The sequence below is a fragment of the Globicephala melas genome, chromosome 10, assembly GCF_963455315.2.
Source record: "Globicephala melas chromosome 10, mGloMel1.2, whole genome shotgun sequence".
NCBI lineage: Eukaryota > Metazoa > Chordata > Mammalia > Artiodactyla > Delphinidae > Globicephala > Globicephala melas.
The window spans coordinates 38,837,821-38,865,711 of record NC_083323.1 but is presented as its reverse complement, the minus strand read 5'-3'; the positions used below and the strand labels follow the sequence as shown (position 1 = coordinate 38,865,711).

Genomic DNA, 27,891 nt, shown 5'->3' with positions numbered 1-27,891 from the left:
ACTCCTAGAGATGACAGTTCTTAACGTTTAACACTCGCCATCCTTCCCACCCTGATGCTAAACTGGGAAGAATGAGAACAGAATGTTCTAACCTCATCCATACCACAAGTGGTTATTCAAGGGAAAAAACATATCTCATGGCCTTTTGCTAGATAAACTTGCTTTACAAACAAGGCAAAATCTTCTGAAGGATGATATGGAATAGCTTTTCTCCAAAAGGAGTTCATGACTTTATTCCCTCTGCTCTAAGAAAACTCATGTCCTACATTGCTAGTGATCTGACGCAAATCATGAGATGTGCTCACTACAGTTATTCCAGCTGGTCGTTTCTGTCAAGTTCTATTCAATCCAGAGCAGCACCTGTTAGAGTGTTTCCGATGAGAAGCTTGGGGAAAGGGTTATTGGGTAAACGGGCTGTTTTCACCAAGTCCCATTTGCCATCCTTTTAGTGATTGATAGCCATCCTTAATGAAGATTATAAAAAGAGAAGCTGCTTTAAAATTGACAGTCAAAAAGTTTCCATGAACAAATGATATAGAGCTGAGCTTCATTACAGAGGTATAGGGTAGGGGCATGAAGAGGAGGCATTTCAGGCATGTGGCCCCAAAGAGGGATGAAACACAGTGTATTCAAGGTGCTGAAAGGGCTGCAGCAGCAGGGGGAGTACCCTGAGAGACGAAACTGAAGAGGTAGGTATGAGCCAGACCATTCAGAGTCTGTTAGTCTAGTTAAGAAATGTGAACATTAAACTTACAGTATAATTACTGGATTGAAAACCATGTAAGGAGTTATATCATGTTTTAATCATCCTTCCTTGCACAATGTATAGAGTCTAAAACTGATCAAGTTTCTGAATGTTAGATTAGGATGAATGTTCAAAGTCGCAGGGTTTCTATGATCACTGATATTAACTGTCTGACCACGGACCCGTCACTTAGTCTCAGGTCCCTCAGCTTTAAAATGGAGGTAATGAAACCTCTCTCTCGGGGTGGCCATGAAGAATAAGTGAGATAAAATACAAAGAGTGAAAAATAAAGTGCCTGCTAAGAATTTTTTTTCAATCGGAAGGAATATGCAGTACAGGCCTCAGATGTGGGCAAGAAGGGACCGTGCCCTGGAACCCAGAGTTTAGAGATCCTACTGTGGTCCTCCTCTATCTACCCTTCCAGGGGATGAAGAATCCTCAAGACCAGCAGAACAGAACACGCTCATCTAGGGGCTGCACCCAACTCTCCATTCTAGACCGGGCTCTGGGTACCTCAGATCCAATGCTCCCTGCCAAAATGATCTCAAGTTTATTCACGAGGTCTTTGAAGATTTTTTTTCCCCCAGATATGACCGCCTGAAGGCAAGTGCATACCCCATGGCTAAAGAGCAGTTTTTGGACACATGCAGGCTGGGGCGTCCCCATGGGTGTATGTGAAACTTCTTATGGTGTGCGTGGGAGTTTAGCGAGGAGAAAAAGGGGGCCGTTTCCATTGCTGAACCCCAAGGAGTCTGAGAACTCTTGATTTAAAGCTGGACTTCCTGGTTATTATGTGTTAAGAGATGAGAATAGAAACTACCTATTTTAACAGTTTGTGTTCTAGTTTATAACATTTAACAATTTAGACATATGGCATATGGACTTGCATTTGAAGTTTTAACCTGGGCCCTGCAAATGTTACAGGCAGGTATATATGTATCCTGTTATTTATAAAATCCTGCATACCACACAAAATTCCATTTCATTTAAACCGCCTTAAGATGTAGGGGTTGCCTATTTATGAAAATCACTTTAGGGCAACCATGAAATTCCATTATGCTCGGGAAGGCTGGAAAAGGCCAAGGGAAAAAAAACAAGTTCAAAGAAAGGCAATCCATCTCGTGACCTCTTTTCTTCTCTACACAAGCAGAAACACCATCCAAATATCACTGTATGGTGTTTTGTGAAATTGTACATCTATATGTGGAGGTGGAATGAAAAGAGGACATAAGAGCTGGTCTTGTTTAGAACTAACAAAAGGTTACTTCTCTCTTTGTGACATTCATTTGGACTCCCTAAGTGTAGAGCCTTGAATTCAAACTAAGCATTTCCAACCGAGTGAAGGGTGTCCATCTGCTCCGAATTCCTCTCACTGTCATTGCCATACAAATCATTTAGCAAGAAAACATACACTGTCTTACGCTATCTTTCCTAATACAAAAGATGTGAGTTGATTTAAACTTAACTTTTCAGGAATTTCTGTCTTCTCCTCCCACCCAAATGTGAGCTCTTTGAAGAACAAACTGGGTTCTATAGTTTTCTGTATCCCCTCACTCTCTTCCCTAAGAGTTTGCTCAACAGATATTTATACCTCACTGACTGATGCAATCATTTAGCAAATATTTACTGGATTCTACCATGTGCCAGGCTCTATGTCAAGCATGAGGGTACAAGATTGAACTGGCTAAAAGATAAATGCCTGGCACATAATAGGCACTCAGTAAATGAGAGACTGAGCAGGTGAATGAATAAATGAATGGATGCATCAATGAGTGAATTCTGTACCACAGAACTAAGGAATAATAGCAAGAAAAATGGAATAACCACTTAAGTTATATTAAACCAAAAGTCATCAAAGTAAAAGATGTCAGCCTGTAGAATATCTATGATTCAAGAAAATGTCAGGGACATCCCTGGTGGTGCAGCGGTTAAGAATCCGCCTGCCAGTGCAGGGGACATGAGTTCGAGCCCTGGTCCAGGAAGATCCCACATGCCGTGGAGCAACTAAGCCCGTGTGCCATGACTACTGAGCCTGCGCTCTAGAGCCCGCGAGCCACAACTACTGAGCCCATGCACCACAACTACTGAAGCCCATGCGCCTAGCACCTGCGCTCCGCAACAAGAGAAGCCACCGCAATGAGAAGCCCGCGCACCACAATGAAGAGCAGGCCCCGCTCGCCACAACTAGAGGAAGCCAGCGCACAGTAACCAAGACCCAATGCAGCCAAAAATAAAATAAATAAAATAAATAAATTTATATATATATAAAAAGAGTAAACAATTAAAAAGAAAATGTCAAATGTGGGGAAAATAAGAGCAGCCCTAACATTTATACCTCTGGGCCATCTCCGTGGCTATTTTTAGTGTGTGGCTCTGGAATCTTGCAAAGAATTAAACTGATCCACAGAAACCAAATATTCTATATAAAGAGTTTGACTAACTCTAACACCCCAACTCTCACTTCTCCCAGATTTAGGGATGAAGAATCTTAGGTGTTGTCAATTCCATAGAAATCAGTATGTACAATAATATTATTGTGAGTTTTTACTGAGGTCTGAAATACTGATATGCTGTGATTGACTTTAATCACAAATTTGCTTCATCAAAAGCAGTAAAATCACCACAGAATTATATTACTCCTTGTCATTTTCCTATATGCAGTATAATATTGAAGTCATAGTTTATTTTCTCCTTACAGTATTGTAAGAAAACCAGATTACCAAGGTAGAAGTTGATCTCTCTTGCAAAGCTACTTATCTTCCTGACATGCAGAGCACCAGCTGATTTCAAACAGAGTTTCACAGCTTTATAAAATAGAACCATATTTGGCCATCAATGAACCAAAATAAAATACCTCTCTAGAAGGATAAAGGAAATCAATATTTACATAAAGAAACTTAATATCAAACCAACCATGGTGTTCAAAGTTTTGTGTCTTTAAAATAGGGCATGCATTATTCATACTGTGAAATCTCAAACCAAAGGTGGAAAGTATGAGTTCTCAGCAATATTATGAGTCTTAAAAACCATTATCTCCTTTGTAGAAGAAAATGAAAGCCACTTTGTTCATCCTATTCCAGGTCGGCATGCTTAACAATGTCACTTAAAGGCAGGAGGGGGACAGCAAGGAAAAAGAAACCTTCCTGAGATCATGAATTCATCTCCTTTCTCAAGAAGAGAAAGAAGCAGTGAGACATTTCCAACGAAGAAAATGTAGGGGCCGTTCCCCCGCTCCCTAGGAGACAGACCCAGGCACTTGACAAGTTCTAGAAGCAATTCAAAGTGAGGACATGGAGAGAGATTCCTCCACTCCCTATGGAAACATTTCCAAATCTCTCCCTCCATTATCCTTAGACAGGCTCAGTCCATAAACTTTCTAATATTTGGACTGCAAAATGTCTAGAAGACACATAGGTATTTTAAAGCAAGTACATACAAGGAATAGGGAGTTAATGAGAGTGAAATCCATTCTGGCTGAACCAATGTGAGAACTGGGTGAAGCTGAAGTAACCCCACCAGAGCACAAACCCTGTTCAGTCATATTAAGTGTAAGAGCATCTCTATTCTCACATTGTTTTTGTTTTGAACTCAGGCTGAACTGCCTGGAAACCTTCTCTGTGTGGATAAGGAGTAGCATCCATTTATTGCCATATTACATGTGCTTAAAAATCCCAGCAATAGGGGCTTCCCTGGTGGCGCAGTGGTTGAGAGTCCGCCTGCTGATGCAGGGGATACGGGTTTGTGCCCCGGTCCGGGAAGATCCCACATGCCGCGGAGGGGCTGCACCCGTGAGCCATGGCCGCTGAGCCTGTGCGTCCGGAGCCTGTGCTCCGCAACGGGAGAGGCCACAACAGTGAGAGGCCCGCGTACCGCAAAAAAAAAAAAAAAATCCCAGCAATGTTATCCAGTTACCAATGTTATCTCATCAAGTAGAAATGTCTAATAATTGTTAAAAAAAAAAAAAAAAAAAGGAGGAAAGAAAGAAAGGAAGAAAGTATCTTACTAGTGATCTTTCATCTGGCATAAATAAGAGGCTAAGCCCAAATGTCCAAAAAAAGAAAAAGAAAAAAGTCAAATTTGCTGTTTGCAATTTTGTTTGCTTTGCTGAATCCTTGGACTGTTTTTGTTTTTCCAATCAGCTCGTACAAACAGTTTATACATGGTCATTCCATGAAACTTTTTGTTGTCATCCAGAAAGAATCAAACATAATTACTACGGTTCCTAGTCTCATGTGTTTGCCCTTCCCAAAAGATTTTCCAAAGTTCAGGAAGAAGAGGGTTGAATTATAGATGAAGAATTTCACCTTCAATACTGAAAAGGAAAGATTTGGGTTTTGCAAACACAGTGAACCCCTTCCTCTACCAAGGGTGGAGCTCAAACCCTCACACTGTTCTTTTACTTGCCCATAAACGCACCACATCTGGAAAATCTTTCTTGGCTGTAGTCCTACTCCATAGGTTTTGTTCATGCATTCCCACACTTTTAGTCAAGAGGCTGGCGGTCACGTACAGTCCACTTTGGCAACAACAAAAATGACTGTTGGAATTCAGTGGCTTCCTCTACCACAACCAAAAATGCTTTCCACTTAATTCATAACAATAGCATTTTGCGCTTATGTATTTGTCTCATCAAAGCACTCTGCCGCCATTAATGAGCTAAATCAGCCTTTGCTATTTTATAATGTCTCACTACAATGAGGTTGCTTTTCTCTGTGGCAGTCACTTGTGTCATGTTGTTTTCTTCTAGCAAACACTGAACTTAACTAATGTAAATTCATTTTTAAATTGTGGGCTCAGAGGAAAATTTTCCCGGAATATATTTTTAATGCTGCATCCTTACTATAACATTACAAGGAGCATTTTAAACTATAAAGACACATAAGTTTTTCAATGTAGTCTTCTCTAAGTACTTGTAAATTATTTATAAAGACCCCCGCAAGTAAATGTGTTGTAACTGCCAGTGATGGAAATGGAAATTGTCTGCTCTGTGAACCCTATTACTATTTATTTGTATACTGTGTAATGATTGGCTTACTGATGAAATACTCCGTCAGTGTACAAGAAGAAGCTGCAGCTGGCAAGGAAACTCTAAATCCTAAATCCGCCATGTTTTAACTCTGCTGTCTCTGCTACTGCTAGACCACTTTTTTTTTTGTAATACTTATATGGCAGTTTAATTCAATGATAATTAGATCTATCTGTCTACTGTAAGATATACAAACATATACTTTTCTGCATTCCCCTAGGAAAAAAAGTAAGTTTCATGTCATGGACCACTTTTTTTTTTTTTTTTTTTTTGCGGTACGTGGGCCTCTCACTGTTGTGGCCTCTCCCATTGCGGAGCACAAGCTCCGGACGCACAGGCTCAGCGGCCATGGCTCACGGGCCCAGCCGCTCTGCAGCATGTGGGATTTTCCCGGACCGGGGCACGAACCCGTGTCCCCTGCATCGGCAGGCGGACTCTCAACCACTGCACCACCAGAGAAGCCCCATGGACCACTTTTTACAAGTGCTTAATGGCTCATTCCTAGGAATTTGATCTCAAGTGGAAAGGAATGGCTCTCTGAAAATTAGTGTATGCACACTTTCAAGTTTAGACAGAGATGGAATCCTCAAGACCCTAGATTGAGAAACTCTATAAACATTGGTTGGTTGCCTCCCAACTTCTATTCCCAGCATTCTTGGTAAGGGCCTTCTAATTCCTGTTTGAGGAACTACCATATTCTTCTATTCTTAGCCTTGTACTTAGGCTAGAGTTGCACCTACACCCAACTCCAAAGGTAGGATTCCTGGCACTCCTGATTGGTTTGGGGATGGGCACATGACCCAGGACTAAGCCAGTCTTAGCTCATCACATCATCTTCAACACAGGGATTAATATAGGGTTGACATTTCATCTATGTTTGTCCAATCAGAGTGAACTTGGGACTTTTCCTGGGAATTCTGATGTAGATTCTCTTTCCTTTGGATGGTATAGTGTGATGATATGAGACTTGAAGCTGGTACAGTCATCTACATCCTTAAGAGAAAAGCCTAGGATATCTTGGGGAGGCCACCGTGTGGAATTTGCAGAGGACTCTGTAGAAAACAGTAGAGACGCAGGCAAACCTGGGACCGTGATATTGTTGACTCTGTATTAAATAGGGAGCAGATTGAACTGCTGTAACAAAGAGGCTCCAAAAGATACAATTGCTGTTTGAAATTCTTTATCTCCCTCATGTCCATAGGTGGGTGGGTGGGCAAGATTGGTAGGCAGTTTGGGGCTGTGAGGTCATGTAGGAACCCAAGATCTTCCTACCTTGTTGTCCTGTTCCCCTGGAGTACTGACTTCATGTTGCAAGGTAAAAGCTGGTTCACTGCCCTCCCATATCATCCATGTTTCAGCTGCAAGAAAAAAGAAATATAAAGTGGAGGGCGTGAAGCTTATTTTAAGGTAGGATTTACCAATTTTAGCTCTATTGATATTTTGGAGGTGATGATTCTTTACCGTTAAGAGCTGTCCTATACATTGTAGGATGTTTAGCAGAATCCCTGGCCTCTACCCACTTAAGGCCCATATCACCTCCCCAAGTTATGACAATCAAAAATCTCCCCAGACATTGCAAAATGTCTGGGGGATGAAACAGCCCCTCCATTGAGAGCCACTGTTTTAAAGATATGCTATGGAGTTCACACACAACACTTCCATTCACTTCCAATAGCCAAAGTTACTTATTTGGCCATACTGAGTTGTAAGAGAGTCTGGGAGAAATATTTCTAGCTGGATGAAATGGTGCCCAGGTAAAACTTAGGAGTTTCATTGCTTAAAAAAAAAAGGAGGGGAGAGAATTCCCTGGCAGTCCAGCGGTTAGGACTCCATGCTCTCACTGCCAAGGGCCCGGGTTCAATCCCTGGTGGAGGAACTAACATCCCTCAAGCTGCACCGCCCAGCCAAAAACAATAAATAAATTTTATACATCTTTTAAAAATAAAAAGAAGGGAGAAAAGGGTTTTAGGGGACAATTAATCTTTGCCACACAGCCCTACTTCTGGACTTTTCCACCATATGTGGTGGGTGGACTGAAATGAGTTTTCAGTCACTTGAAATTTGGGACCTTACTTGATAAAAGTGCTACTTTCCTCTTCCAACACGATAAGTTGAAATTTACTGAACATTATCCATGGGGTGGGCGGGGGGGGAGCGGGAAGGTGAAAGGAATGATACCTAAAGTTACTCAGAAGCTGGGTACTGGCTCAGAAGGGATTGAACAAAACAACTGAAATGAGGCTGTTTCATAACAAGTCTTTGGTTGAAATGGAAAGGCCATGGTTACAAGGGCCCACGGTCACTGTGGTAGTTAAGAAAGAAGACAGTATAATTATGCAAAATTGTCAAGATGAAAACTGCAGGCATCTTGCATTATTCGGCTTTGAACTGCTGCTTTCTAGTTCTCATTGTAAATACAAAAAGCCTTTAGTGGCCCCTTTATATCTCACACAAAAGGATCATTGCTTACAGCCAGCTGTTTTGCAATTCTATTTCTATGAAGTTAGAATAATTGGACATTAGAACTGCCTAAGGGAAGAAGGGGGTGACAGTGTTCTTGGGTATTAAAGTAGAGTATGGAATAGTAATGGAAGGATCCCCCTTGTTACAAGGAGATAGTCTTCCCAGAGTTCATCCTGAAGCCAATAGTTCTGAATTCAAAACACATTTTCCCACAAGAATATTGTTTTTATGTTATTAGATAACCACAGAAGTCCTCCAATACCAGAAAAGAAAGAGATGTATGCTTTGCAATAGTACAAAAGAAAATGCTGCAGGGCAGACAAAGGTTTGTCTGAAGGTTCTGACTGAGAAAATCATCAGTAAAATCTTCAGGGAGGAGGTGACTTTTAAATCATATTTACAATGGGAAAAGAAGGCATCTCAGGCTAAAGGACAGGCAGTTCAAAGATGGGGCATTCAGTTCTCTGTGAGGACGAGTGAGTATCGACCAGGAGTGGAGCACAGGGTTTGTGGAAATGAGATGAGGAAGTTAGGATGGGCTGTGAATGCTATGGTAGAGTTTGGAGATTTTTTACGTTGGGAAGTCATTAAAGGCTTTTAATGAGGGAGCTAGTGTGATCAAATGTCATTTTAGCAATTATAGGAAGACTAGTTTGGTGTTGATGGCATGGTAGCAAGAGAGATTGGATTTCTGATCTCGAGATGTGGCCACAAGTTAGAGAGAACCAACAAGTGTGACAAGGTGAAGGGAAGTTGGCAGGATGTGGTGGCTCACTCTTCATGGGAGGTGGAAAAGGAGGGATCAAAGATGGCCCCAAATCAGGCTGGACTCATGACACAAGAACAGGCCAACAGGGGAGGTAATGAGCTCAGTAGGTTTCTGTCCCAAGGATAAGAGAGCCGAGGGAGTTATAGTTATGGCCTTATAGTACAGCATGTGGGCTGCACTTACGTTTCTGCAAAGCTCACCCAACATGGTGTCCCTATAATTGAAGGAAAACAACTTACTGAATTTCATACTTAGTTCCAAAGTCTTCCTCCAAGGTTACTCTATGTCCTTTTTTGGGAATGTATCTCTACATGTTGAAACTGCGCCAGGGACACCAGTGTTGGTGAAAACATTACATTCCAGTGCCAGACTCTGTGGCCAGAAGCTGTTTAACTGAGGTGGCAGTAATATTGAAATCATAAGGTTGTACTGCAGGGTGTCTGAGAAAAGTAGTGTAGAGAAAAATCCTATTAAATGTGTGCTAAAATAATATCAAATGTGATTACACTCGAGAGTCTTGGGGCAGATGAAGGGAGAGGAGAAAATAGAGAAGTATCAGTAATGGTCAGAGAGAAAAAGAGGGGACCAAGGGAGAGTTTAGTGGGAAGAGAGCTATCTTAGTCTGGAGATAGATAGACAGACAGACGGGTAGGGCTCTGCTATAACAGAATACCACAGACTGGGTGGCGTAAATAACAAACATTTATTTCTCACAGTTCTGGAGGCTGAAAGTCAGAGATCAGGGTAACAGCATGGTTGGGTTATTAGGGAAGGCTCTCTTCTTCATTTACAACTCTCCTCATTGTATCTTCACATGGCAGAGAGAAAGATCATCTCTCTTATGTCTCTTCTTATAAGACTCCACCCTCCTTTGATTGCCATACCCAACCTCCCCATTTCCATCCCTTCCATAGACAAAGCCATCAAATCAACCAAGCCTTTGTACAGCAAGGTAGACTGTGGAGAAGTCTGGAAAAGCAAGAAAATAGGGGCATATATGTGTCATCACTCTTCTTACTCCCTAACCAAAAGAGGATGGCGGATTCAGTGCATCCAGGGCAGATCAGATGGAGATGAGTGGGATGGGATGCAATGCCTAAAGGACTATGTGTAGGTGGTAGCTCGAGCTAAATATTGGAGCATCAGGGCCAGATCAGACCACTAGGAATTGGTTGTGGGAAGAAATCCTTCAGAAAGAAAACTCCTACCACTTAATGTGAAAAATATATGTGAGGGCTTCCCTGGTGGCACAGTGGTTGAGAGTCCACCTGCTGATGCAGGGGACGCGGGTTCGTGCCCCGGTCCGGGAGGACCCCACATGCCGCGGAGCGGCTGGGCCCGTGAGCCATGGCCGCTGAGCCTGCACGTCCGGAGAGAGGCCACAACAGTGAGAGGCCCGCGTACCACAAAAAAAAAAAAAAAAAAGTATATATATATATATATATATATATATATATGGGAGAGGTCTTCCACTCAAAATTAATGCCTGAATAGGGACCAAATGAAAGAAAAAGATTGGCACCAGACCATAGTCTGTCCACCCCACGAATTATATTCAGAAGAGGCTGCCCAACTGGCAGAAAATGGTCCTTTCACCTTCAGGATTGCTTATAAGCTGGAGCTGACCAAGGAATCACCTAACCAGTCATCCCTGAATATGGCCGCTGAGATCAAAGTATTCATTTGGCCGTCAACCTAGGATCCTCTGCACTCCTTTCACATGGCAAAGTCAGTGCTCCCTAGCCTCCACTGCCCAGGAGGTGAGGTGTAATAAGTGACTTAGCAAATCATCTCACTGTAGCTTTAACACAATGATTACCTGTCCCTCGCTCTGGATTGGAAAGAGTGGAAAAAAAGAATGGAGGAGTTCTAAGGCTAGATGGAAGCAGAAGGAAGAAACCAGACTATAAATGTTTTTCATGATAGAAAGGAATTAACAGAAAAAGGGAGGAGGTATAGATACTACCTCTCTCCAGCAACCAGTAGGCATTACTATATTCCCAACAACAACAATAAATCTCAAAGCTGAGGGCCTCCTTTTCTGTTTCCTCATTTTGAGCAGCATCAGGAAAGTAGATACTACATACATAATATGCCCAAGTATATCCACATTAGCTGGCCTCAACATCTGGAAAGAAATCTCCATAAATCATAGTTTTGACTCACACTAGCCTAGGGCTTCAGTAATAAGAGTCCACTTAGAACTCTCCAGATTAACTTTTCAGCTCTGTGTAATCTGATGTCTTGACTTCAGGAACAAGAGGAAACTATACAGGATGCTGAGTTAGTTTCCCACCTCACACCTCAAGACCACATATACAGGTAGAAATGAAAGAAACCCTTCCCTTCTCTTTCACACCATGCATGATTAAATTCTTCACTAATGAACCAGTTGCTTAGCATGGGTTTGCTTCTTTCCAGAAGTAAATCTGACACTTGGGGCAGCTTGGCTCATTCCTGCAGCCAATGGAATGACTTCCTCCCATTTGCTAATGGTGGGCACCAGTTCTGCAACGTGAGTTGGGGGAGAGTCTGACACGTAGATGCTGACTTAGATCTCAGCCCTTTCATGACACAATAATAAACGTTGATCATTAATAACAATATGTTCCAGGCACATTTTGAAACACCTTCCCTGTAGAAACTCAATTTAATCTTCGCAACTCTCTGAGCAAGGTGTTATCATTCTCACCACTTTGAGGTGAAGGAACTATGGCACAGAGAGCTTAAATAACTTGCCCAAACCACACAGCTAGCAGTACAGCTGAGATTCAAGTTAATCTGGCTCCAGAGTCTATACTTATAAACACTATACTAAATTATTTCTTCAACGTATCACAAAGAGCAGTAGGTTCAGAGTCATAGGACCTTGGTTTGAGTTCTTGGGCAAAAAAATTAGTCTTTCCAAGCCCCAGTTCCCTCACTGGAATTGTTGTAAGGATTAAAGGAGATGATATAATTTATATATATATATACCTAACATATATGTATATGATCTTAAAGTACTCTACAAACATAAAGGAACATTATTATATTAAACCTTGTAATGGATCTGACTGTAAAAATTATTCTCAGCTAAGGTTTCATCCATTTTGACTAATCTTACCACGGATCCTGAAACATCTGTACGTAACTGTTGTCTTCTGATTGCACGCTCTGTGTTAACTTTTTTGAATTAAAAAATACTTTTTTGAAGGATTTTGTTTTGAGGAACAATGTAATAATTTTTAGAAGATTGGAAAAAAATATCAATTTTTTTCCAAAAGATTGTTTTCTAGACCTATTTAAACTTGACTTTCATCATCAAACCTTGCTAGATAAACAATAGAATTATCTCTTCAGCTTTGGTTGTTGTATTAGTTTTTTGCTACTGCCATGATAAACAATCAAAAACTTAATTTTTAAAACAATACATGTTTATTATCTTATAATTCTATAGAAGTCGTACACAGGTGTCACTGGGCTAAAATCAAGGTGTCGGAAGGGTCGTGTTCCTTCCTGGAGGATCCAGGCGAGAATCCGTTGCCTTTTCCAACTTTTAGAGGCCAACTGCATTCTGTGGCAGTGTAGCCATCTTAAAAGCCAGTAGTGTAGCTTGTCCCTTACCCTTCTTCTATTGTCACATCTCTTTCTGACCACAGTCAGGAAAGGTTCTCTGTTTTTAAGGACCCATGTGATTAGATTTTGCCCTCTTAGGTAATCTCCTCATCTCAAGATCCTTAACCTTAATTACATTTGCGAAGTCCCTTTTGCTATATAAGGTAACATATTCACGAATTCCGAGGGTTAAGATGTGGACATCTTTTGAGAAAGCTGTTTTTCTGCCTTCCATAATTGTGAACTTTAGGGACAAAAACCAAAAACTGTTGTATATTATATTAAAGAGGCTTGTCAACATATAAAAGTTTGAGGGTGACTTCATTACAGCGTCCTAAAATACCACCAAGTCATAACAGCTATTATGACAGAAAGGAGATGAAGTTCAGTTAGGCTGACTTCAGACAAAAAGAGAGCCGACAAATGGTGAGTGAAGGTAGCAGTGCCTCAGTGACAACAAAACCAAACGATAGACCTGAAAATCATCCAAAATGAGGCAATGAATCTGCACTCTTTGTACCTGTAGTTTATTATTGGGAATAAAGAACCATCTTTCTGATCCCAGTCCATCATTTTCCAGAATTGAAAAGTTACACTCATACACTATTAGAGACTAGATAGACATCGGAAAAGAGCCCTTCCTTTCTACCACAGTTTGAAAAACAAAAAGACGCTAACCTTTTTTAAGATAAATTAAACAAATAAAAGAAGCAAACTGTCCCAAGTCTTGCACCTGTTTCAGTGGCAACAGGGATTATCTAAATGGTGTTGAAGAAGGGTTGTCAGTATTTAGATGATGAAAGGTTCCATGAGTGCTTGTTTTGGGGACAGAATAAAGCAGTGCAGCCGCAGAGGTATGGAGTCCCTGAGGACAGTAGCCCAACTTTGTAGCTTGCATATTTCCCCATGCTATTTACATGTTTACAAAAACCTAACAGATGTTTGAATGCTATGCATGGTGTCCAGCAGTTGTACTCAGGAAAAGCAACAACATTAGGGAGTCTCATTACAGCCTATTTATCATTTCCATAAAATGATGTCTTATTACGCAATGATCAGGATTTCTAAGCCACTAAGAAACTCTGAATTGACAAGGATTTGCTTTGTGGAACAGCCCCTAAAACAGAACAAATTTAATTATACAGGGTCTTACTCTGCAGGAGAGGCGATCCTTACTATAAAAAACGTGTGTGTACCTAAAGCATGATGGGTATCTCATAGTTAGGTGGGTATGTTTCCATTTAGAAGACTCAACCATAGTTACGGAGACAGGAGCCAGGTCTAGATCCCCAAAGAAGTTACTAATGAACTAATCAAGGGATTAGGGCCATCTCCAAAGGGACCAGAATTCAGGGCAAGACTCAACCAGAGGACACTTAGGAAATCAAGCCAATCAAAGAGTAGATGAAAATGGAGAAGACTGGAGAAAATGGAGACACAGTGTAAGACTCTGGATGGCTGAACCAAGAAGATGCTCAAATGTGACCACCTTGGGTACATAACCTATCAGGCTTAGACAGTCAAGACTTATCCAGGCACAAAAGTTGAAAAAGAGTAAGACATCTGACAACCTGTGGAGTGGGAGAAAATATTTGCAAACCATATATTGGATAAGGGATTAATATCCAAAATATATAAGAAACTCATACATCTCAACAACAAAAAATAAAAATTTAAAAATCCATTAAAAATGGGCAGAAGTTATGAATGATATTTTTACAGAGAAGATACATAAATGGCCAACAGGTACATGAAAAGATGTTCCAATATCACTAATAATCAGGGAAATACAAATCAAAGCCATAATGAGATATCACCTCAAACCTACTAGAATGGCTATTATCAACAAGACAAGAGATAACAAGTGCTTGCAAGATGTGGAGAACAGGGAACTCTCATGCACTGTTGGTGGGAACATAAATTGGTGCAGCCAGTATGGAAAACAGTATGGAGGTTCCTCAAAAAAATTAAAAGTAGAGATACCATATAATCCAGCAGTTCCACTCCCGGGTATGCATCAGAAGTAAATGAAATCACTATCTCAAAAAGATATCTGCATTCCCATGTGTCCGTTGCAGCATTATTCACAATTGCCAAGACATGGAAACAACCTAAGTGTTCATCAGCAGATAAATGGATAATGAAAACGTGGTATATATAAAATAGATTATTATTCAGCCACCAAAAAAGAAGGAAATCTGCCATTTTTGACATCATGGATGGACCTTGAGGGTGTTATACTAAGTGAAATAAGTCAGACAGAGAAAGACAAATACTGCATTCTCTCTCTTATATGTGGACGTAGAATCTATTAAAAAGCCAAACTCATAGAAAAAGAGCACAGAATAGTGGTTGCCAGGGGCTGAGGAGTGAGGGAAATGAGGAGACATTGATCAAGGGATACAAACTTCTAGTTATAAGATGAATAAGTTCTGGGGATCTAATGTACAGCATGGTGACAATGCTGTGTTGTATACTTGAAAGTTGCTAAGAGAGTAGAGCTTAAATGTTCTTGCCATACACACAAAAATACTATAATTATGTGAGGTGATCAATGTGTTAACTAACCTTGTGGTGGTCATTACTTCACATATATATGTATATCAAATCATCACACTGTGCATCTTAAATTTACACAATGTTACATGTCAATTATATCTCAATAAATATGGGGAGGAAAAGGAAAGAATAAGCTCTAAGTTACTGTCAGTCCTGGTTATGATTAAGACGGGAATTTTGCCTGTAAAGTAAGTTGCTTTGGTACCTGTAACAGGATGGATCTGCAAAAAAAAGACTAACTCTGCCCATTCATAGCAGCCCCATACCTGCTCCTCTTCCAGCCCCGTGTCCCCTCTTGTAAGTATCATGAAATTATAGAATATCTCTGAATCATGGTCAGAAGTGGCAGATTCTGCTTTTGAAAGTGGGAGGCCAGCAGTGTTACCTCTCTGACCTCACTGCCTACCTCTCCCCACCTTGCCTTCTTGTTCCGTAGACACACAGAAGGACAAGCACCTTAGGGCTTTGCATGTGCTGCTCCTTCTGACTGGTTCAAGCTTCCACCACATCTACGAATGACTCACTCCTTGTAATTCAGTTTTTAGCTCAAACCTGGCCTCCTCGGTGAGAACCTTGTTGATCAGTTTTCCTAAATTAACTTGGTCTCCCCCAGGCATTGATCACATCACATCAGAGTTCATGTTGAAATCTGAAATTATCTTGTTGGGTTTTTAATTTGCTTGCTCACATGGCAGATGCACAAGGAAATTTCTTGTCATATACTGTGTTAAATGAATAAACAGTCACCGTGCTTCTCTTGCAAAACCCTGTGCCTTAGTTAAGTTGATGAAGTTTCAACACATGAACACAGGAGCCATAAACATTGATTTGTGACTATTTAGTACTTGGGTATTTTGTCAGTGCCAAGGAGCAACTGGAGACTTGACCATCTTTGTAAAAGTGCAAGGGGCAGGGATGGAGGACCCAGAGAGCTTCATAAGCAAACAAGGTCTCTGAACCAAAAATCAGAGTTGCCTGTGAACAGCAAGATGGATTATCAGTAAAAAGGGCCTTTTTTCCCCTTCATTTGCAATTATTTACAGTGCATTTTTTTTAACTGATCAACTATGTAGTTGATAGGCTTGGTTTCTCATCACTTGGTCTGGCTTTTAAAGATATTCTTCATTTTGATGAAAATCTTCATTACGAGCCCCTTGACTGGATGTAACATTAAAAACAAAAACCCCAAACAACACATATTCAAGTAATGTGGGCTTTGGGGCAGTGGGAAGAAGATAGGACTAAGAATAAGGAGACCCAGATTATGAGGCCAGCCCTAAACAAGTTCCTCTGATTCAGTCAACAAAAATTGTATACTGCCAGGTACTGTTTAGTAAATTCAGTTAGTGAATATGACAGACAAAGTTTCTGTCCTTCAGGAGTTATGTTCTACTAGGGGATAGGAAGAGGGAGATAAAAACCACCTTTGCTGGTCTGCAGTTTTATCTTCTAAAAGTATAATATGTGGGCATTAAACTAGATTATCTGTAAAGTTTCTCCCAGCTCTACACATTCTGAAAGAAAGGAAAGTAATTTTGGAAGGCTTGGCAGTGGTTATTTTAGGGGAGTAAAATCATGGATGATTTAAAATTTCTTCCTCTTTTTGTTTATCATTGCTTCCTGATATTTTTTCTATAATAAACATGTATTACGTATCCGATGGAAAAATGTTGAAGAAAACAGTAGATTTTACTATCAAACCTGGGTACTGGTTCTTAATAACCTGAAGGGAGGTCATTCATCTGTTAGTAATGAGAATCGTCTTTCCCCTCCAGTGACTTACTTATTACTTTATCTAATGAGGCTTTGAGGAAACTGCTAAGGGAACCTTTCTGCTCCTTTTCTCATTACCTCTGTGTGTGCTACCAGCTTATTCTCTTTTCTCTGAATCCTTGAAGCTCTTCTCTACCTAGAAATGTTCTGGCACAGATCCTGGTTATCTCTCTTTCTCTCTGTCTCATACACACACACATACACACATGCACACAGACACTCACACACACATACTCAGACATGTGGCCTCTTGTCACCCTTCAATATTCACATCTTACTTTAAATGTTACCTCTGCAGAAAGGCCTTACCTGAGTGATCTAAGTATAAGAATTCCATTCTTCCCTTAGACTCACCATACCTCTGGGAGTCTCTATCACACATCTCTCTGCCCTTTCCTTCCACAGCACTCTTCTCAACTTAGAATTTCATATGTATTTCTTTTCTTTACAAGCTTATTGTCTATTTCCCCCACAAGTCTGAAGTTCCATCCTGAAAAGAGGGATGGTCTGATTTGTTCACAGCTATACTCCTAGGGCTTAACTAATATTGTTTGAGCAAGTGAATAAATGAAAGAATGAAATGTCTCCTTTGTCCTCTCTCTGTCAAGAGTTTTAATTCCCATGCAGTGGTATCCTGAAGCCAGTTCTTTGCCAGCTCACAAGAGCCAATTGTTAAATTTTCAGGAATTTAGTGAGCCAATTGTTAAACTGTTAGCTTGAAATCAGCCATGCTGAGAGTATTTATACCATGGACATTAGCAAATGCTACATGTCAAGACTTTTTTTTCCCCAAAAGCTGGTTTACCAGCACACCAATCCTCTCATCTCCTAAATCCAACTATAAATATTGAGATATCATGGCAAAAAAACATGGCCCATAGGTTACTTAAAATCTTTCAATAAAAAAACGCTTGAAATTAAAAAAAAAAAAAAAACTAACTACATGCTACACAATTATTTTCCTGTCAGGAATACTTGGACTTTTTATAAGCTAAATTATAATATAAAAATATGTGTCTCTGATTTCCTAAAGTTTTTGTTTCTGTTTTTCAGATCCTTATGTGAAGATTCATCTGATGCAGAATGGCAAGAGGCTGAAGAAGAAAAAGACAACGATTAAAAAGAACACACTTAACCCCTACTACAATGAGTCATTCAGCTTTGAAGTACCCTTCGAGCAAATCCAGGTAATGTCACCATATTTTTTCTTCCCATTCAATTTCATTTCTTCAGATCACATAAATTCAACACACAGATCTTGTGAATTATCAGTGCATATGCCTCCATTAGAACTGCTATTCTCATTCCATGCACATTTAATGCTCAAACTACATCAAGAGGGAAATGATAAAATACACAGCACAGGATGTGCTGATTCATCGCCAAAAACAGCTGTCATTCTGTTGAGCAGAAATAAAGTAGGAAAAAGAACATCGACAGAACCACTCTACTAATTCAAAAAGTACATCCACAAAGGTTAAAAGGTCGAGAGAAAATAAGCGTTCACTCTTTACTCCCAGGCTACAATATGTAATTCTCATTATCACCTCTTTGTAGCAAAAAAAAAAAAAAAAAAGTAGGATAAAGGAAATATTTTGGTTGATGCTAAATATGCAGCATCTTTAATCTTTCACTATTAAAAAATAATTAACAGTAGAAAAATTAGGCTAAGTTGTATTTTTCATTGTTTGAATTCAGCTTCCTGTTTCTGAGTTGGAATGGATGGTTATTTTTGTAAAGACAGAACCTTAGGAATGAATCACACCTCTATTCCATGAAGAAAGCTAATATAATAGCTACATTTATTGTATATTTATTTTGTACCTAGGCCCAAGGTAAGCACTTTACCTGCAAAATCTCATTGAATCCTTACAATAACCTTATAAGCAAGGTACCATTATTACCCCAATTTTATATACATATAAGGGAACTGAGGCTTAGAATTGTCTCATATATAAAATAGGAATAATAACAGAATCCATGTCAAAGTGAGACCATGCATGTAAAAGCATTTGGAACGGTGCTAAGCACATACAAACGCTCAGTAAATGGTTCCTGTCATTCTTACTCACGATGCTATTGTTGTCTTTTATTCAAATTAACATTTTATGTATTAGAAACTGGATCTAACAATAAGATTAAAACAATATGTAAATCAGCACTTTCCAATAGAACTCTGCAAGGATGGAAATGTCACCGGTATTGTCCAATAGGGTAGCCACCAGCCATAGGTAGGTCATGAGCACCTCAGCCACTAGTATAAACAAGGAACTTTAATTTTAATTTATTTAAATTTAAACAGCTACATGTGGCTAGTAGCTACTGTATAATATAAGGCAGTTTTTTAAATCATCAGTAATCCCACCATCCTCACATTAGTTCATGGTTTTTATATAACCTTTCTTATATACATTTTCACATGGCAGCCGATTGTACATACTTATTTACTTTCAATAGCTGTTATATAAGTAAATGACATTGCAGAAGACACTGATTCCCTGTCCCCAGTCACTTGTTTACTAGCCTGAACCAGTGAGCTCACTGCTTTGGACCCACTGGCAACCTAAGACATCCAATTTCTCCAACAATTTATTTTGCAATATTTATTCAGTGAACTCTTTTTTGAGTTCTGAGACATTATTCCTATGGAAACTAACACCTCCTGGCATTTTGTGTTTTAATTCCACAAAACAATATGAGGCAGGACATTGAGATGAAAAATCCTATTGTAAATCTTCTCTTTTGAGCTACAATTCTGTACCTTTAAAAAAAAAATACATGTCCCTTATCAACTATAAATTCCAGCAAATGCAAATATATTGAAAATGAAGCACATTAAAAACAAGATGTATGCTGGGTTTCTGGGGCAGCCTTTCAGAGGAGATAACATTTTGTCAGGACAGAGAGAACCTCAGCCCAATACAGAGTCCATGAGGCATGGAAATAATGAGCATGCCTTTGACTGCATCCCTTCTTCACCGCTCCTAAAGTCAATTTGTTCTTTTCTTTCTTCTTTTCCCCAATAGGCTGCTATCCTAGTCTTTGCATTTCCCTAGAGAAAATAATTGAGCATTTAACATGCTATAATAGGGGCTTAGGTTTTTTTTTGGGGGGGGGGCTTAGGTTTTATTTACCCTGAGGTTATACGATTGTCTGTCTTTCTATCTGTCTCTATCCATATGAAATACATTGAGAGAAGCAAAATATGCTGATTTCCAAAAGCATATGAAAAGGTTGCAAACCACCCCCCACCAAAAAATGTATAGACTATATATGCAGCTGAAAAAATGAACCCAAGGCCCTTATAAGGATATTTTGTCTTGATTGCTCCTAATCAATACATTCCTAGGTGAAAGAATCAAAATTCACTCTAACTATTCACTCCAACCTCCAAAATCCTTGTTACTTTTGTGCATGACGACCCTACTGTCCCTGTCCCTCATTCCTCGCAATATGACTGCATCCAGCTGAATTCGCTTGGGAAAGGTGCTCAGAACCAAGGTGATTCTGTGCTTGGCTTCGAATGCCATCCAGTGAATAGGTTATTCCCTTAATAATGGCATCAATCCAAGGCTGCACAAGGAAAGATGGAAATCTGTTTCCTTTACTGCCCATGTGTTGCATTTTACATTCTAAATTCCACTTTCAGAAGTGATCATTTTCTCTGATCTGAAGCTGTATGTTGATGACCTCTCTCAGCACATTCGTCCAATGATGCAGTCCTCAGAGTACAAAGCCCAGTAAAGGGCCACAACTGAGCGGGATCTTCATCTGGCCCTGGCTTCCATCATTACATTTTCTGCTTCTTTGCCTCTGGCCACCAAATGCTACACGTTCTACTTTATTCTAAAGTTTCCCTTTATCTTTTCCCTTGGTTTCTAGATTGGAGCCATTGCCTATTTTGACTAAGCAAATTCATTACTTAGGAAGAACTAAAACATACTTTTAAAAAGTGTTTCTTTCGTGTCAAAATGGTATGGGTTTGCTTTCACCAGTTCAAAAAAGTAAGGCATTAAATAAACCCTCACAACCTAATAGAATCACTGGAGTAAATCTTGTGTGGCCTAAAGGGTTATTCCAGTTGATGTCAATGCTGGATACACAGTTACTTAATAAATGCTTACTGAGAGAATATACGAATGAGAAAAATTATCTTTAGTTAATTACTACTTTTTTAAGACTTTCACTCTGTTGTCACACTTTAAACTCACAATAATCATGTGATTAGCTGAAATTCTATATTAGTTTTATGTAAAACTATGCTGGCTCTTCCCACCTGAAATAGGATTGCAGTACATGGTTGCTTTGAAAATTGTAACCAAAAAAACAAAAATGATCTGAGTACTAATGCCAAAAATTTTGCTGATGAAACAATGGAAACAACTGGATTTAAAGGTGAATACAGGGGACTTCCCTGGTGGTCCAGTGGTTAAGATTTTGCCTTCTAATGCAGGAGGTGCGGGTTCGATCCCTGGTCGGGGAGCTACAATCCCACATGCCTTGCGGCCAATAAAACCAAAACAGAAGCAATACTGTAACAAATTCAATAAAGACTTAAAAAATAAAAATGAATACAAGTTGACATGGGCAGCCGGGCATGGTATTTTATCACATGGCCTCCCGAAACCAAACTACTCATTTCTCATATGACTTCAGGCACGTGATTTAACTTCTCTGAGCTTCAGCATCTTATCTCTATAATGTCAATGTTAACGGGATCTATTGTAACTGAGTAGTTCACGTGAAAGACTTAGAATTGTGCCAAAATTAACATTTACTGAGTATTCTGAAGATACTGAAGGAGATGATGATGATGTAATAATGGCAGGGACTGGACTCGGGTTTTCACGTTCAGGCATTTTCCTCCTTGTCCTGGTGTTTGGAGCTTGGGTCTTCTTATTTCCAACTGCTTTGATCTCAAGGAAGCTTGGTAGTAGGGCTTTATCTCTAGAGCCGGATGATTAATGTTTATTTTGTGTCCTCTTTCAGAAAGTGCAAGTGGTGGTAACTGTTTTGGACTATGACAAGATTGGCAAGAACGATGCCATCGGCAAAGTCTTTGTGGGCTACAATAGCACCGGGGCGGAGCTGCGACATTGGTCAGATATGCTGGCCAACCCCAGGCGACCCATTGCCCAGTGGCACACCCTACAGGTAGAGGAGGAAGTTGACGCCATGCTGGCCGTCAAGAAGTAAAGGGAAGAAGAAGCCTTTCTGCATTTGCCCACGTAGTGCTCTTTAGCCAGTATCTGTAAATACCTCAGTAATATGGGTCCTTTCATTTTTCCAGCCATGCATTCCTAATACAATTCAGTGGTACTTCAAATCCTGTTTTAATTTGCACAGATTTAAACGTAGAGAGCCCCTAAGCCCTTCGTCATACCACTGCTCTCCAAATCTACTCTTCTTTTAAGCAATATGATGTGTAGATAGAGCATGACTGAAATTATTTATTGTATCACACCGTTGTATATACCAGTATGCTAAAGATTTATTTCTAGTTTGTGTATTTGTATGTTGTAAGCGTTTCCTAATCTGTGTATATCTAGATGTTTTTAATAAGATGCTCTATTTTAAACTATGTAAATTGACTGAGACATAGGAGAGCTGATAATATATTATATGGTAAATATAGTATCGTCTGCATTCCAGCAAAAATATCAACTTGTAAGGCACTAGTACAGTGAAACTGACATCTTAAAGGACAACTTAAACCTGAGCTTTCTGTTGAATCATATGAGCACCAAGATACGCTGACACCACATATTTGGTGGATGAATCCAATTTTGTAGAATTTCTTCACAGGCAAATTAGCATGATCTGAGAAGCATCCAGCCTGACCTCCAGGAAGTAGAGCCACAAACCAGAATAGCATCTGTCTGTACGTATCTACAGAGCTCAAGTCACGCTTCACTCTTACATTCAAGGAAGCAACTGAACAGGGGTCAATGATTTCACGTTACTGCATATAGAGTAATGACACGATGGTGTTCTGTGTGTGTGTGTGTGTGTGTGTGTGTGTGTGTGTGTGTGTACACATGTGCATTTGTTTGGGGATGGGGTGGGTGGGAAAAAAGCTGAGGGGAGAAGAAGTCAGCATTTCTGAAATACTGCCTGACTATTTAAAAAGAAAAAAGTAGCTCTCTGTTAACACCTTTATACAAAATGTGCATCCTGTGAATTCTGTTCCAGATTTCACACCTACTATAACTTCAAAAGGTTTGCACGTCAGACTTTGTAACAAAATATTTTATTATACAAAACCAGATTAGAAGGAATGCAGAGTATTTTTAACGCAGCAATCTGTGCTTATGACACAAAATGACTTTGTGGTAAGCAGACAGTATTGTAATCCCATCAAAAGAGGAAAAAATAAAACAATTAGCCATAGTTCTGAATGCACTTCCATTAAGCCAAAACAGACAGCTAGTGATCTTTTTATATGCTCTTTTTACGTAAATAAGTTTTAATTTGTCCTTTAAAAAAAGGTGAAACAAAACCAAGAACAAGTTCTAGAAAACTGAAGCAACCTCTTATGTACACTAGATGCTTGATTTAGAGGAGTTTTTAAATGTTTTCAGTGTTATTATGTAGTAACTGGCACTATTACGAAGCTACTAGTCATTCCATAAGAGTCTTAAAGGACTGCTCTGTGTAACACTGTGACTGCCCTGTGTGCTTAGACACGTAATGTAGTTTCCTCAGTGGATAGCACTCAATCTATTCCGTAGTGATATTGTAACAATACTGCCATTCCCTCCTACTGCACTGCCCAAGGTGTGTGTAGCACAAACCGTTCTCATTACAAAGGACCAATTCAGCACTGAAAAGCTATGCATAGGACAAGAAAGATACAAAGCATGGGGTGGAACACACAGCATTTCGTCAAGCACTGTGCAATATTCCATATTTTTCCCCACTATGTTAGACCCCCAAAGGCAGCCCATGATCTCACACTGCATGTAGCCTTTTCTCCCACTCCCCTCTGTGACCCTTTTCACTCACAGGCCACAGAGAGTAGTGATGCTCTGAAGTGAAAGTTTTGTCTCCAAAAATACCAAAACAGAATGAAGGAAAACTAAGCATCGGCCTCACGTTGACTTTCAGATATCGCACCATGGCTTTTACAACTGCAAAGAGAATTCAAAAAGGGCTGATGGGAAGCTTCAAACACGGGGTTGGCGTTTCCTGATAAAACTACAATTCCTGTCTTGTTCTTTCCTCATCAAAGAAGAGGCAAGCCCTTTGGCCTTTCAGCCCAGTCATAGCAAACTCCTTAGAACTGGGATAGACCTGGAGGACAAAGGGAGAATAACATCTCCCTCTTCCGTGGATGGTCCATACTTTTTTCAAAAGGTAGATAATAGAAAATGTACAAGTCACGATGTGAGATTAAATACCAGTTTGAACAGAAGATTCAAATGAGACTCCTTCCAACTTAAAAGATCAGACCCTACCAAAGAGAGGGAGTTGACTGACTTTTAAAAATTCCTTGAATACCAGAAACTGACATTTGATTTCACCATATTTCAGTTTTAAGTTGTTCGCGCTGAAACAAACATTTTGAAACAAGCAGGTTCGAGCTGCCGAATACACATCATTTCTTGCATTAAAGCACGATTAATGCATTCTCTTGCAACACTGCCAGACATGGGATATTGTCACGATAGAATTAGTTGGTACTACGCCACCTGTCACAAGTCAGTGACCGAACCTGCTTTAAGACCAAGATTCATCCTCCAATAAGCCACATGTACCTTTCTGACAAAGCTGTGTAAAGTATTAGAATCTGATGCTCTAGAAAGATCCTAGTTGCCTTTGTGTATATTTACTGCCTGCTTGAGTGCTTCTCTGTGTGGGTATTCTCTGTATCTTGTAGAAATGTTGGGGTGTTTTCTTCTGCCATATGGCTCGTGGCCCGCGAGTCAACTCCTTAGCTGTATTTTACCTTCATTTTTGATGAGGTAGTTTAAATTTTGTTTCATTTTGTGTAGTGAATTCCACAGGAGTTTTCTGATTGTTGTTAAAAATGACTTAACATATTACACAGATATTCAATAAAAATGTTTTATTTCCTGTTGATGTTGCTGCCTTTCAACCCTTTTTCTTACCTGACTCTGGTGGGGAGTCCATGGCCTATTGACTTTGGAGCCTGCTGGAAGCAGGGGCACCTAAACAAAAGCTTGCACTGAATGCCAACCTCTGAGTCATGTCTATGAAGACAGAATGGCTGGAGGGAAGACAATGCTCAGAGAGCATTTGTCCATTCCTGCCCAGTGTTCCTGGGCATGTCTTTCTCAACATGTGTCTCTCTGTTCCTGTTTATGATGAGTTCACCAGGCACACTTTCAGGCTTCCTGCTTTGCCCAAAATGTGTCCTCCAGGATTTTCATACTCTAGAGTCTGAGTCCCATAAGCCTCTCCAGAATGGAATTAAAAATAAGATATTTTAAAGCCAGTCTTCAAAGGAGAGCATGACACATTAACTTCCCTGCCTACCACAACTACTAGGTAAAACGAGTAAACACCTTTCCCCCACTAAATGCAACATTCATCAGGTGCCTGCTGTGTACCGTGTTTTTCCTGGGTGATGGAGATACAACAAATGATGTAATAAGATTCACCTGGTCCCAAAGAGCCCACAGTCTCAGGCGGACATGTACATGCAGTATCCCAAGATGCTATGAGGTACACCCTGAGTCCCTGAGAACTTTCCCCAGACCAATCCTAGTGGACACAATGGTGTGCCACGCTCACTCCCCTTCAGCACCTAGAAGCTGCTAGAAGCCTTGCCTGCCGACAGCTCACAGCCCTGTCCCTCTGCCCTCTGCTGAGGAGACTGCCTTACCTGAGGTCATGCGTCCTCCCAGGGGGTGCAGCTCACATTCCGTGGCCCACAGTGGACCTCCTGTGCCATCATGGCCGAGAGGGTTAGTTGACGGTGCTTGTGCAACCGCAGTGCTGTTCGACTTCTCCCTCTGCCCCGTCAGTAGTCCTCACTCCTTCACGGGTGGCGCTCCCAAGGGCGCTTGCCAATAAGACTCCTTCTCAGAATCCATACCCTGGGATCCCTGTCTTTGGGGGAAGAGATAGGAAGAGAAGATTTCTAGAGAGTACAATACCAGAGGGAAATCCTAAAGGAACTGGTAGGAGTTATCCAAGTCCATGAGTGGGCAAGACTGTGGCAACATTTATCTCATTTAACAAGGCTTAAGGTTCACTCACGATAAGGTCTCTGGTAGCTGCCTATACCTTACTCCCTTCAGCAGCATTTACTGGGCCCTGCCAAATAAGGGTAAGGACTAAGCCCAAGCAGCTTAGACAGCCAGGGAGGAGGCCACCTCACTACTGTTTCTGAGGAAACAATTGGCAGAGGTCTAAATGTAAGTTGACAAAAGAAAATTTGAGACCCGTGAGGGTAAGGAGCAAAAAAAAAAAAAAAAAAAAAAAATCAGCATTATAAATTGTTCAGTTATCAATGGTGAGCATTTTGTTTTCCTTAAATAGCTCTTGACATTAGTTTACAAAAAGAATGTTTCTTAATGAAGTACCAAAAAGAAAAATCACCATATGCTTTCTTCAATGTCTGTATTTCAAATAAGGAATTTAATATAAGAATTTGGCCCCATAAAAGATCTGAGAAAGCCAAGCAGAGGCAGCAGGTTAACTCAGAGGTGAACAGATACCACCTGTAATTATATGCTAGGGCTGCCCTAACAAAATACCACAGACCTGGTGGCTTAACCAACGAAAATGTATTTTCTCACAGTTCTGGAGGTCAGAAGTCTGAGATCAAGGTGCTGGCAGGGTTGGTTTCTTCTGAGATCTCTCTCCTTTGCTTGTAGGTGGCATCTGGTCCCTGTGTGTTCACCTGGACTTCCCTCTATGTGTGTCTGTGTCCTAACCTCCTCTTCTTATAAGGACATGAGTCATATTGGATTAGGGTCCACCCTAATGACCTCATTTACACTTAATTACCTCTTTAAGCACCCTATCTCCAAATACAGTCACATTCTGAGGTATTAAGGGGTTAGGACTTCAGCATATAAATTGGGGGTGGGGCGTAACTGAGCCCATAACACCACCCCTAAGGCTGGAAAAACAAAATGGAGAAGAGATGTTAACACAGCCCAGAACCATAGCGGAGGGGCCAGAACCTGCGGGAATTAGCATGGAACCACCAAAGGGTCTTGGGTGCTGGTGTTGGAACCAACAAAGAGGCTCCCCATTGGAGGCTCAACCTGGGCCTCCCACCAGCATAACCTAATCAGAGTCAGCTGGGGAGGGAGTCCGGGCGTACATAGCCAGCACAGAAAGGTGGGAATGAGGGTGGAGAAAAAGCAGGCAAATGACCAATACTTTAGGTGTCTCAGTCCATTCAGGCTGCTATAAACAAGAATACCGTAAACGGGATGATTTAAACAACAAATATTTATTTCTCACAGTTCTGAAGGCTGGGAAGTCCAGGATCAAGGCACCAGCAGATTGAGTGTCTGGTGGGAGGTGGTCTTCTTGCTGTGTCCTCACACGGGGGAAGGGACAAGTGAGCTGTCTCTGGGGTCTCTTTTATCAGGGCACAATCCCATCCATGAGAGTTTCACCCTTGTAACTTAATCACTCCCAAAGCCCCCCATGCCACCTTCTAATACAATCACTTTAAGTGTTAGGATTTCAACATAAGAATTTCAGGGGGACATAAACATTCAGTCCATAACATTAGGAAACTTTTAGCAGCTGCACAGGTTTTCTAAATGCTCTGGTTTCTTCCCTGTAGGATTCAGGTGTTCCTATCCGAGCCACACCTGATGAAACAGGTGCAAGAAATCACAGTCTTCCATTTATGCAGAGAGTTGACTAATACAGATTTGAAAGTTCCAACCAAGATTGCCATTACCCACTCCCTGCAACACAACTTTATTACATATGCACAGGACTCTTTGATGTGTAGCAACTGATTTA

General features: G+C 40.5%; 1 protein-coding gene across 3 annotated transcripts in view; it reads left to right on the top strand.

Moving 5' to 3' along the window:
- Positions 1-22,385, top strand: part of SYT1 (synaptotagmin 1) — a 533,780-nt gene extending 511,395 nt beyond the window's left edge. For all 3 annotated transcript variants that reach the window (XM_060305537.1, XM_060305538.1, XM_060305536.1), the window contains 2 exons: positions 17,986-18,119; positions 21,922-22,385. In XM_060305537.1, the coding sequence (XP_060161520.1) occupies positions 17,986-18,119; positions 21,922-22,128 (341 nt within the window). In that variant the 3' untranslated portion in view covers positions 22,129-22,385. The remainder of the gene's footprint in view (positions 1-17,985; positions 18,120-21,921) is intronic.
- The last annotated feature ends 5,506 nt before the right edge of the window (positions 22,386-27,891 follow it).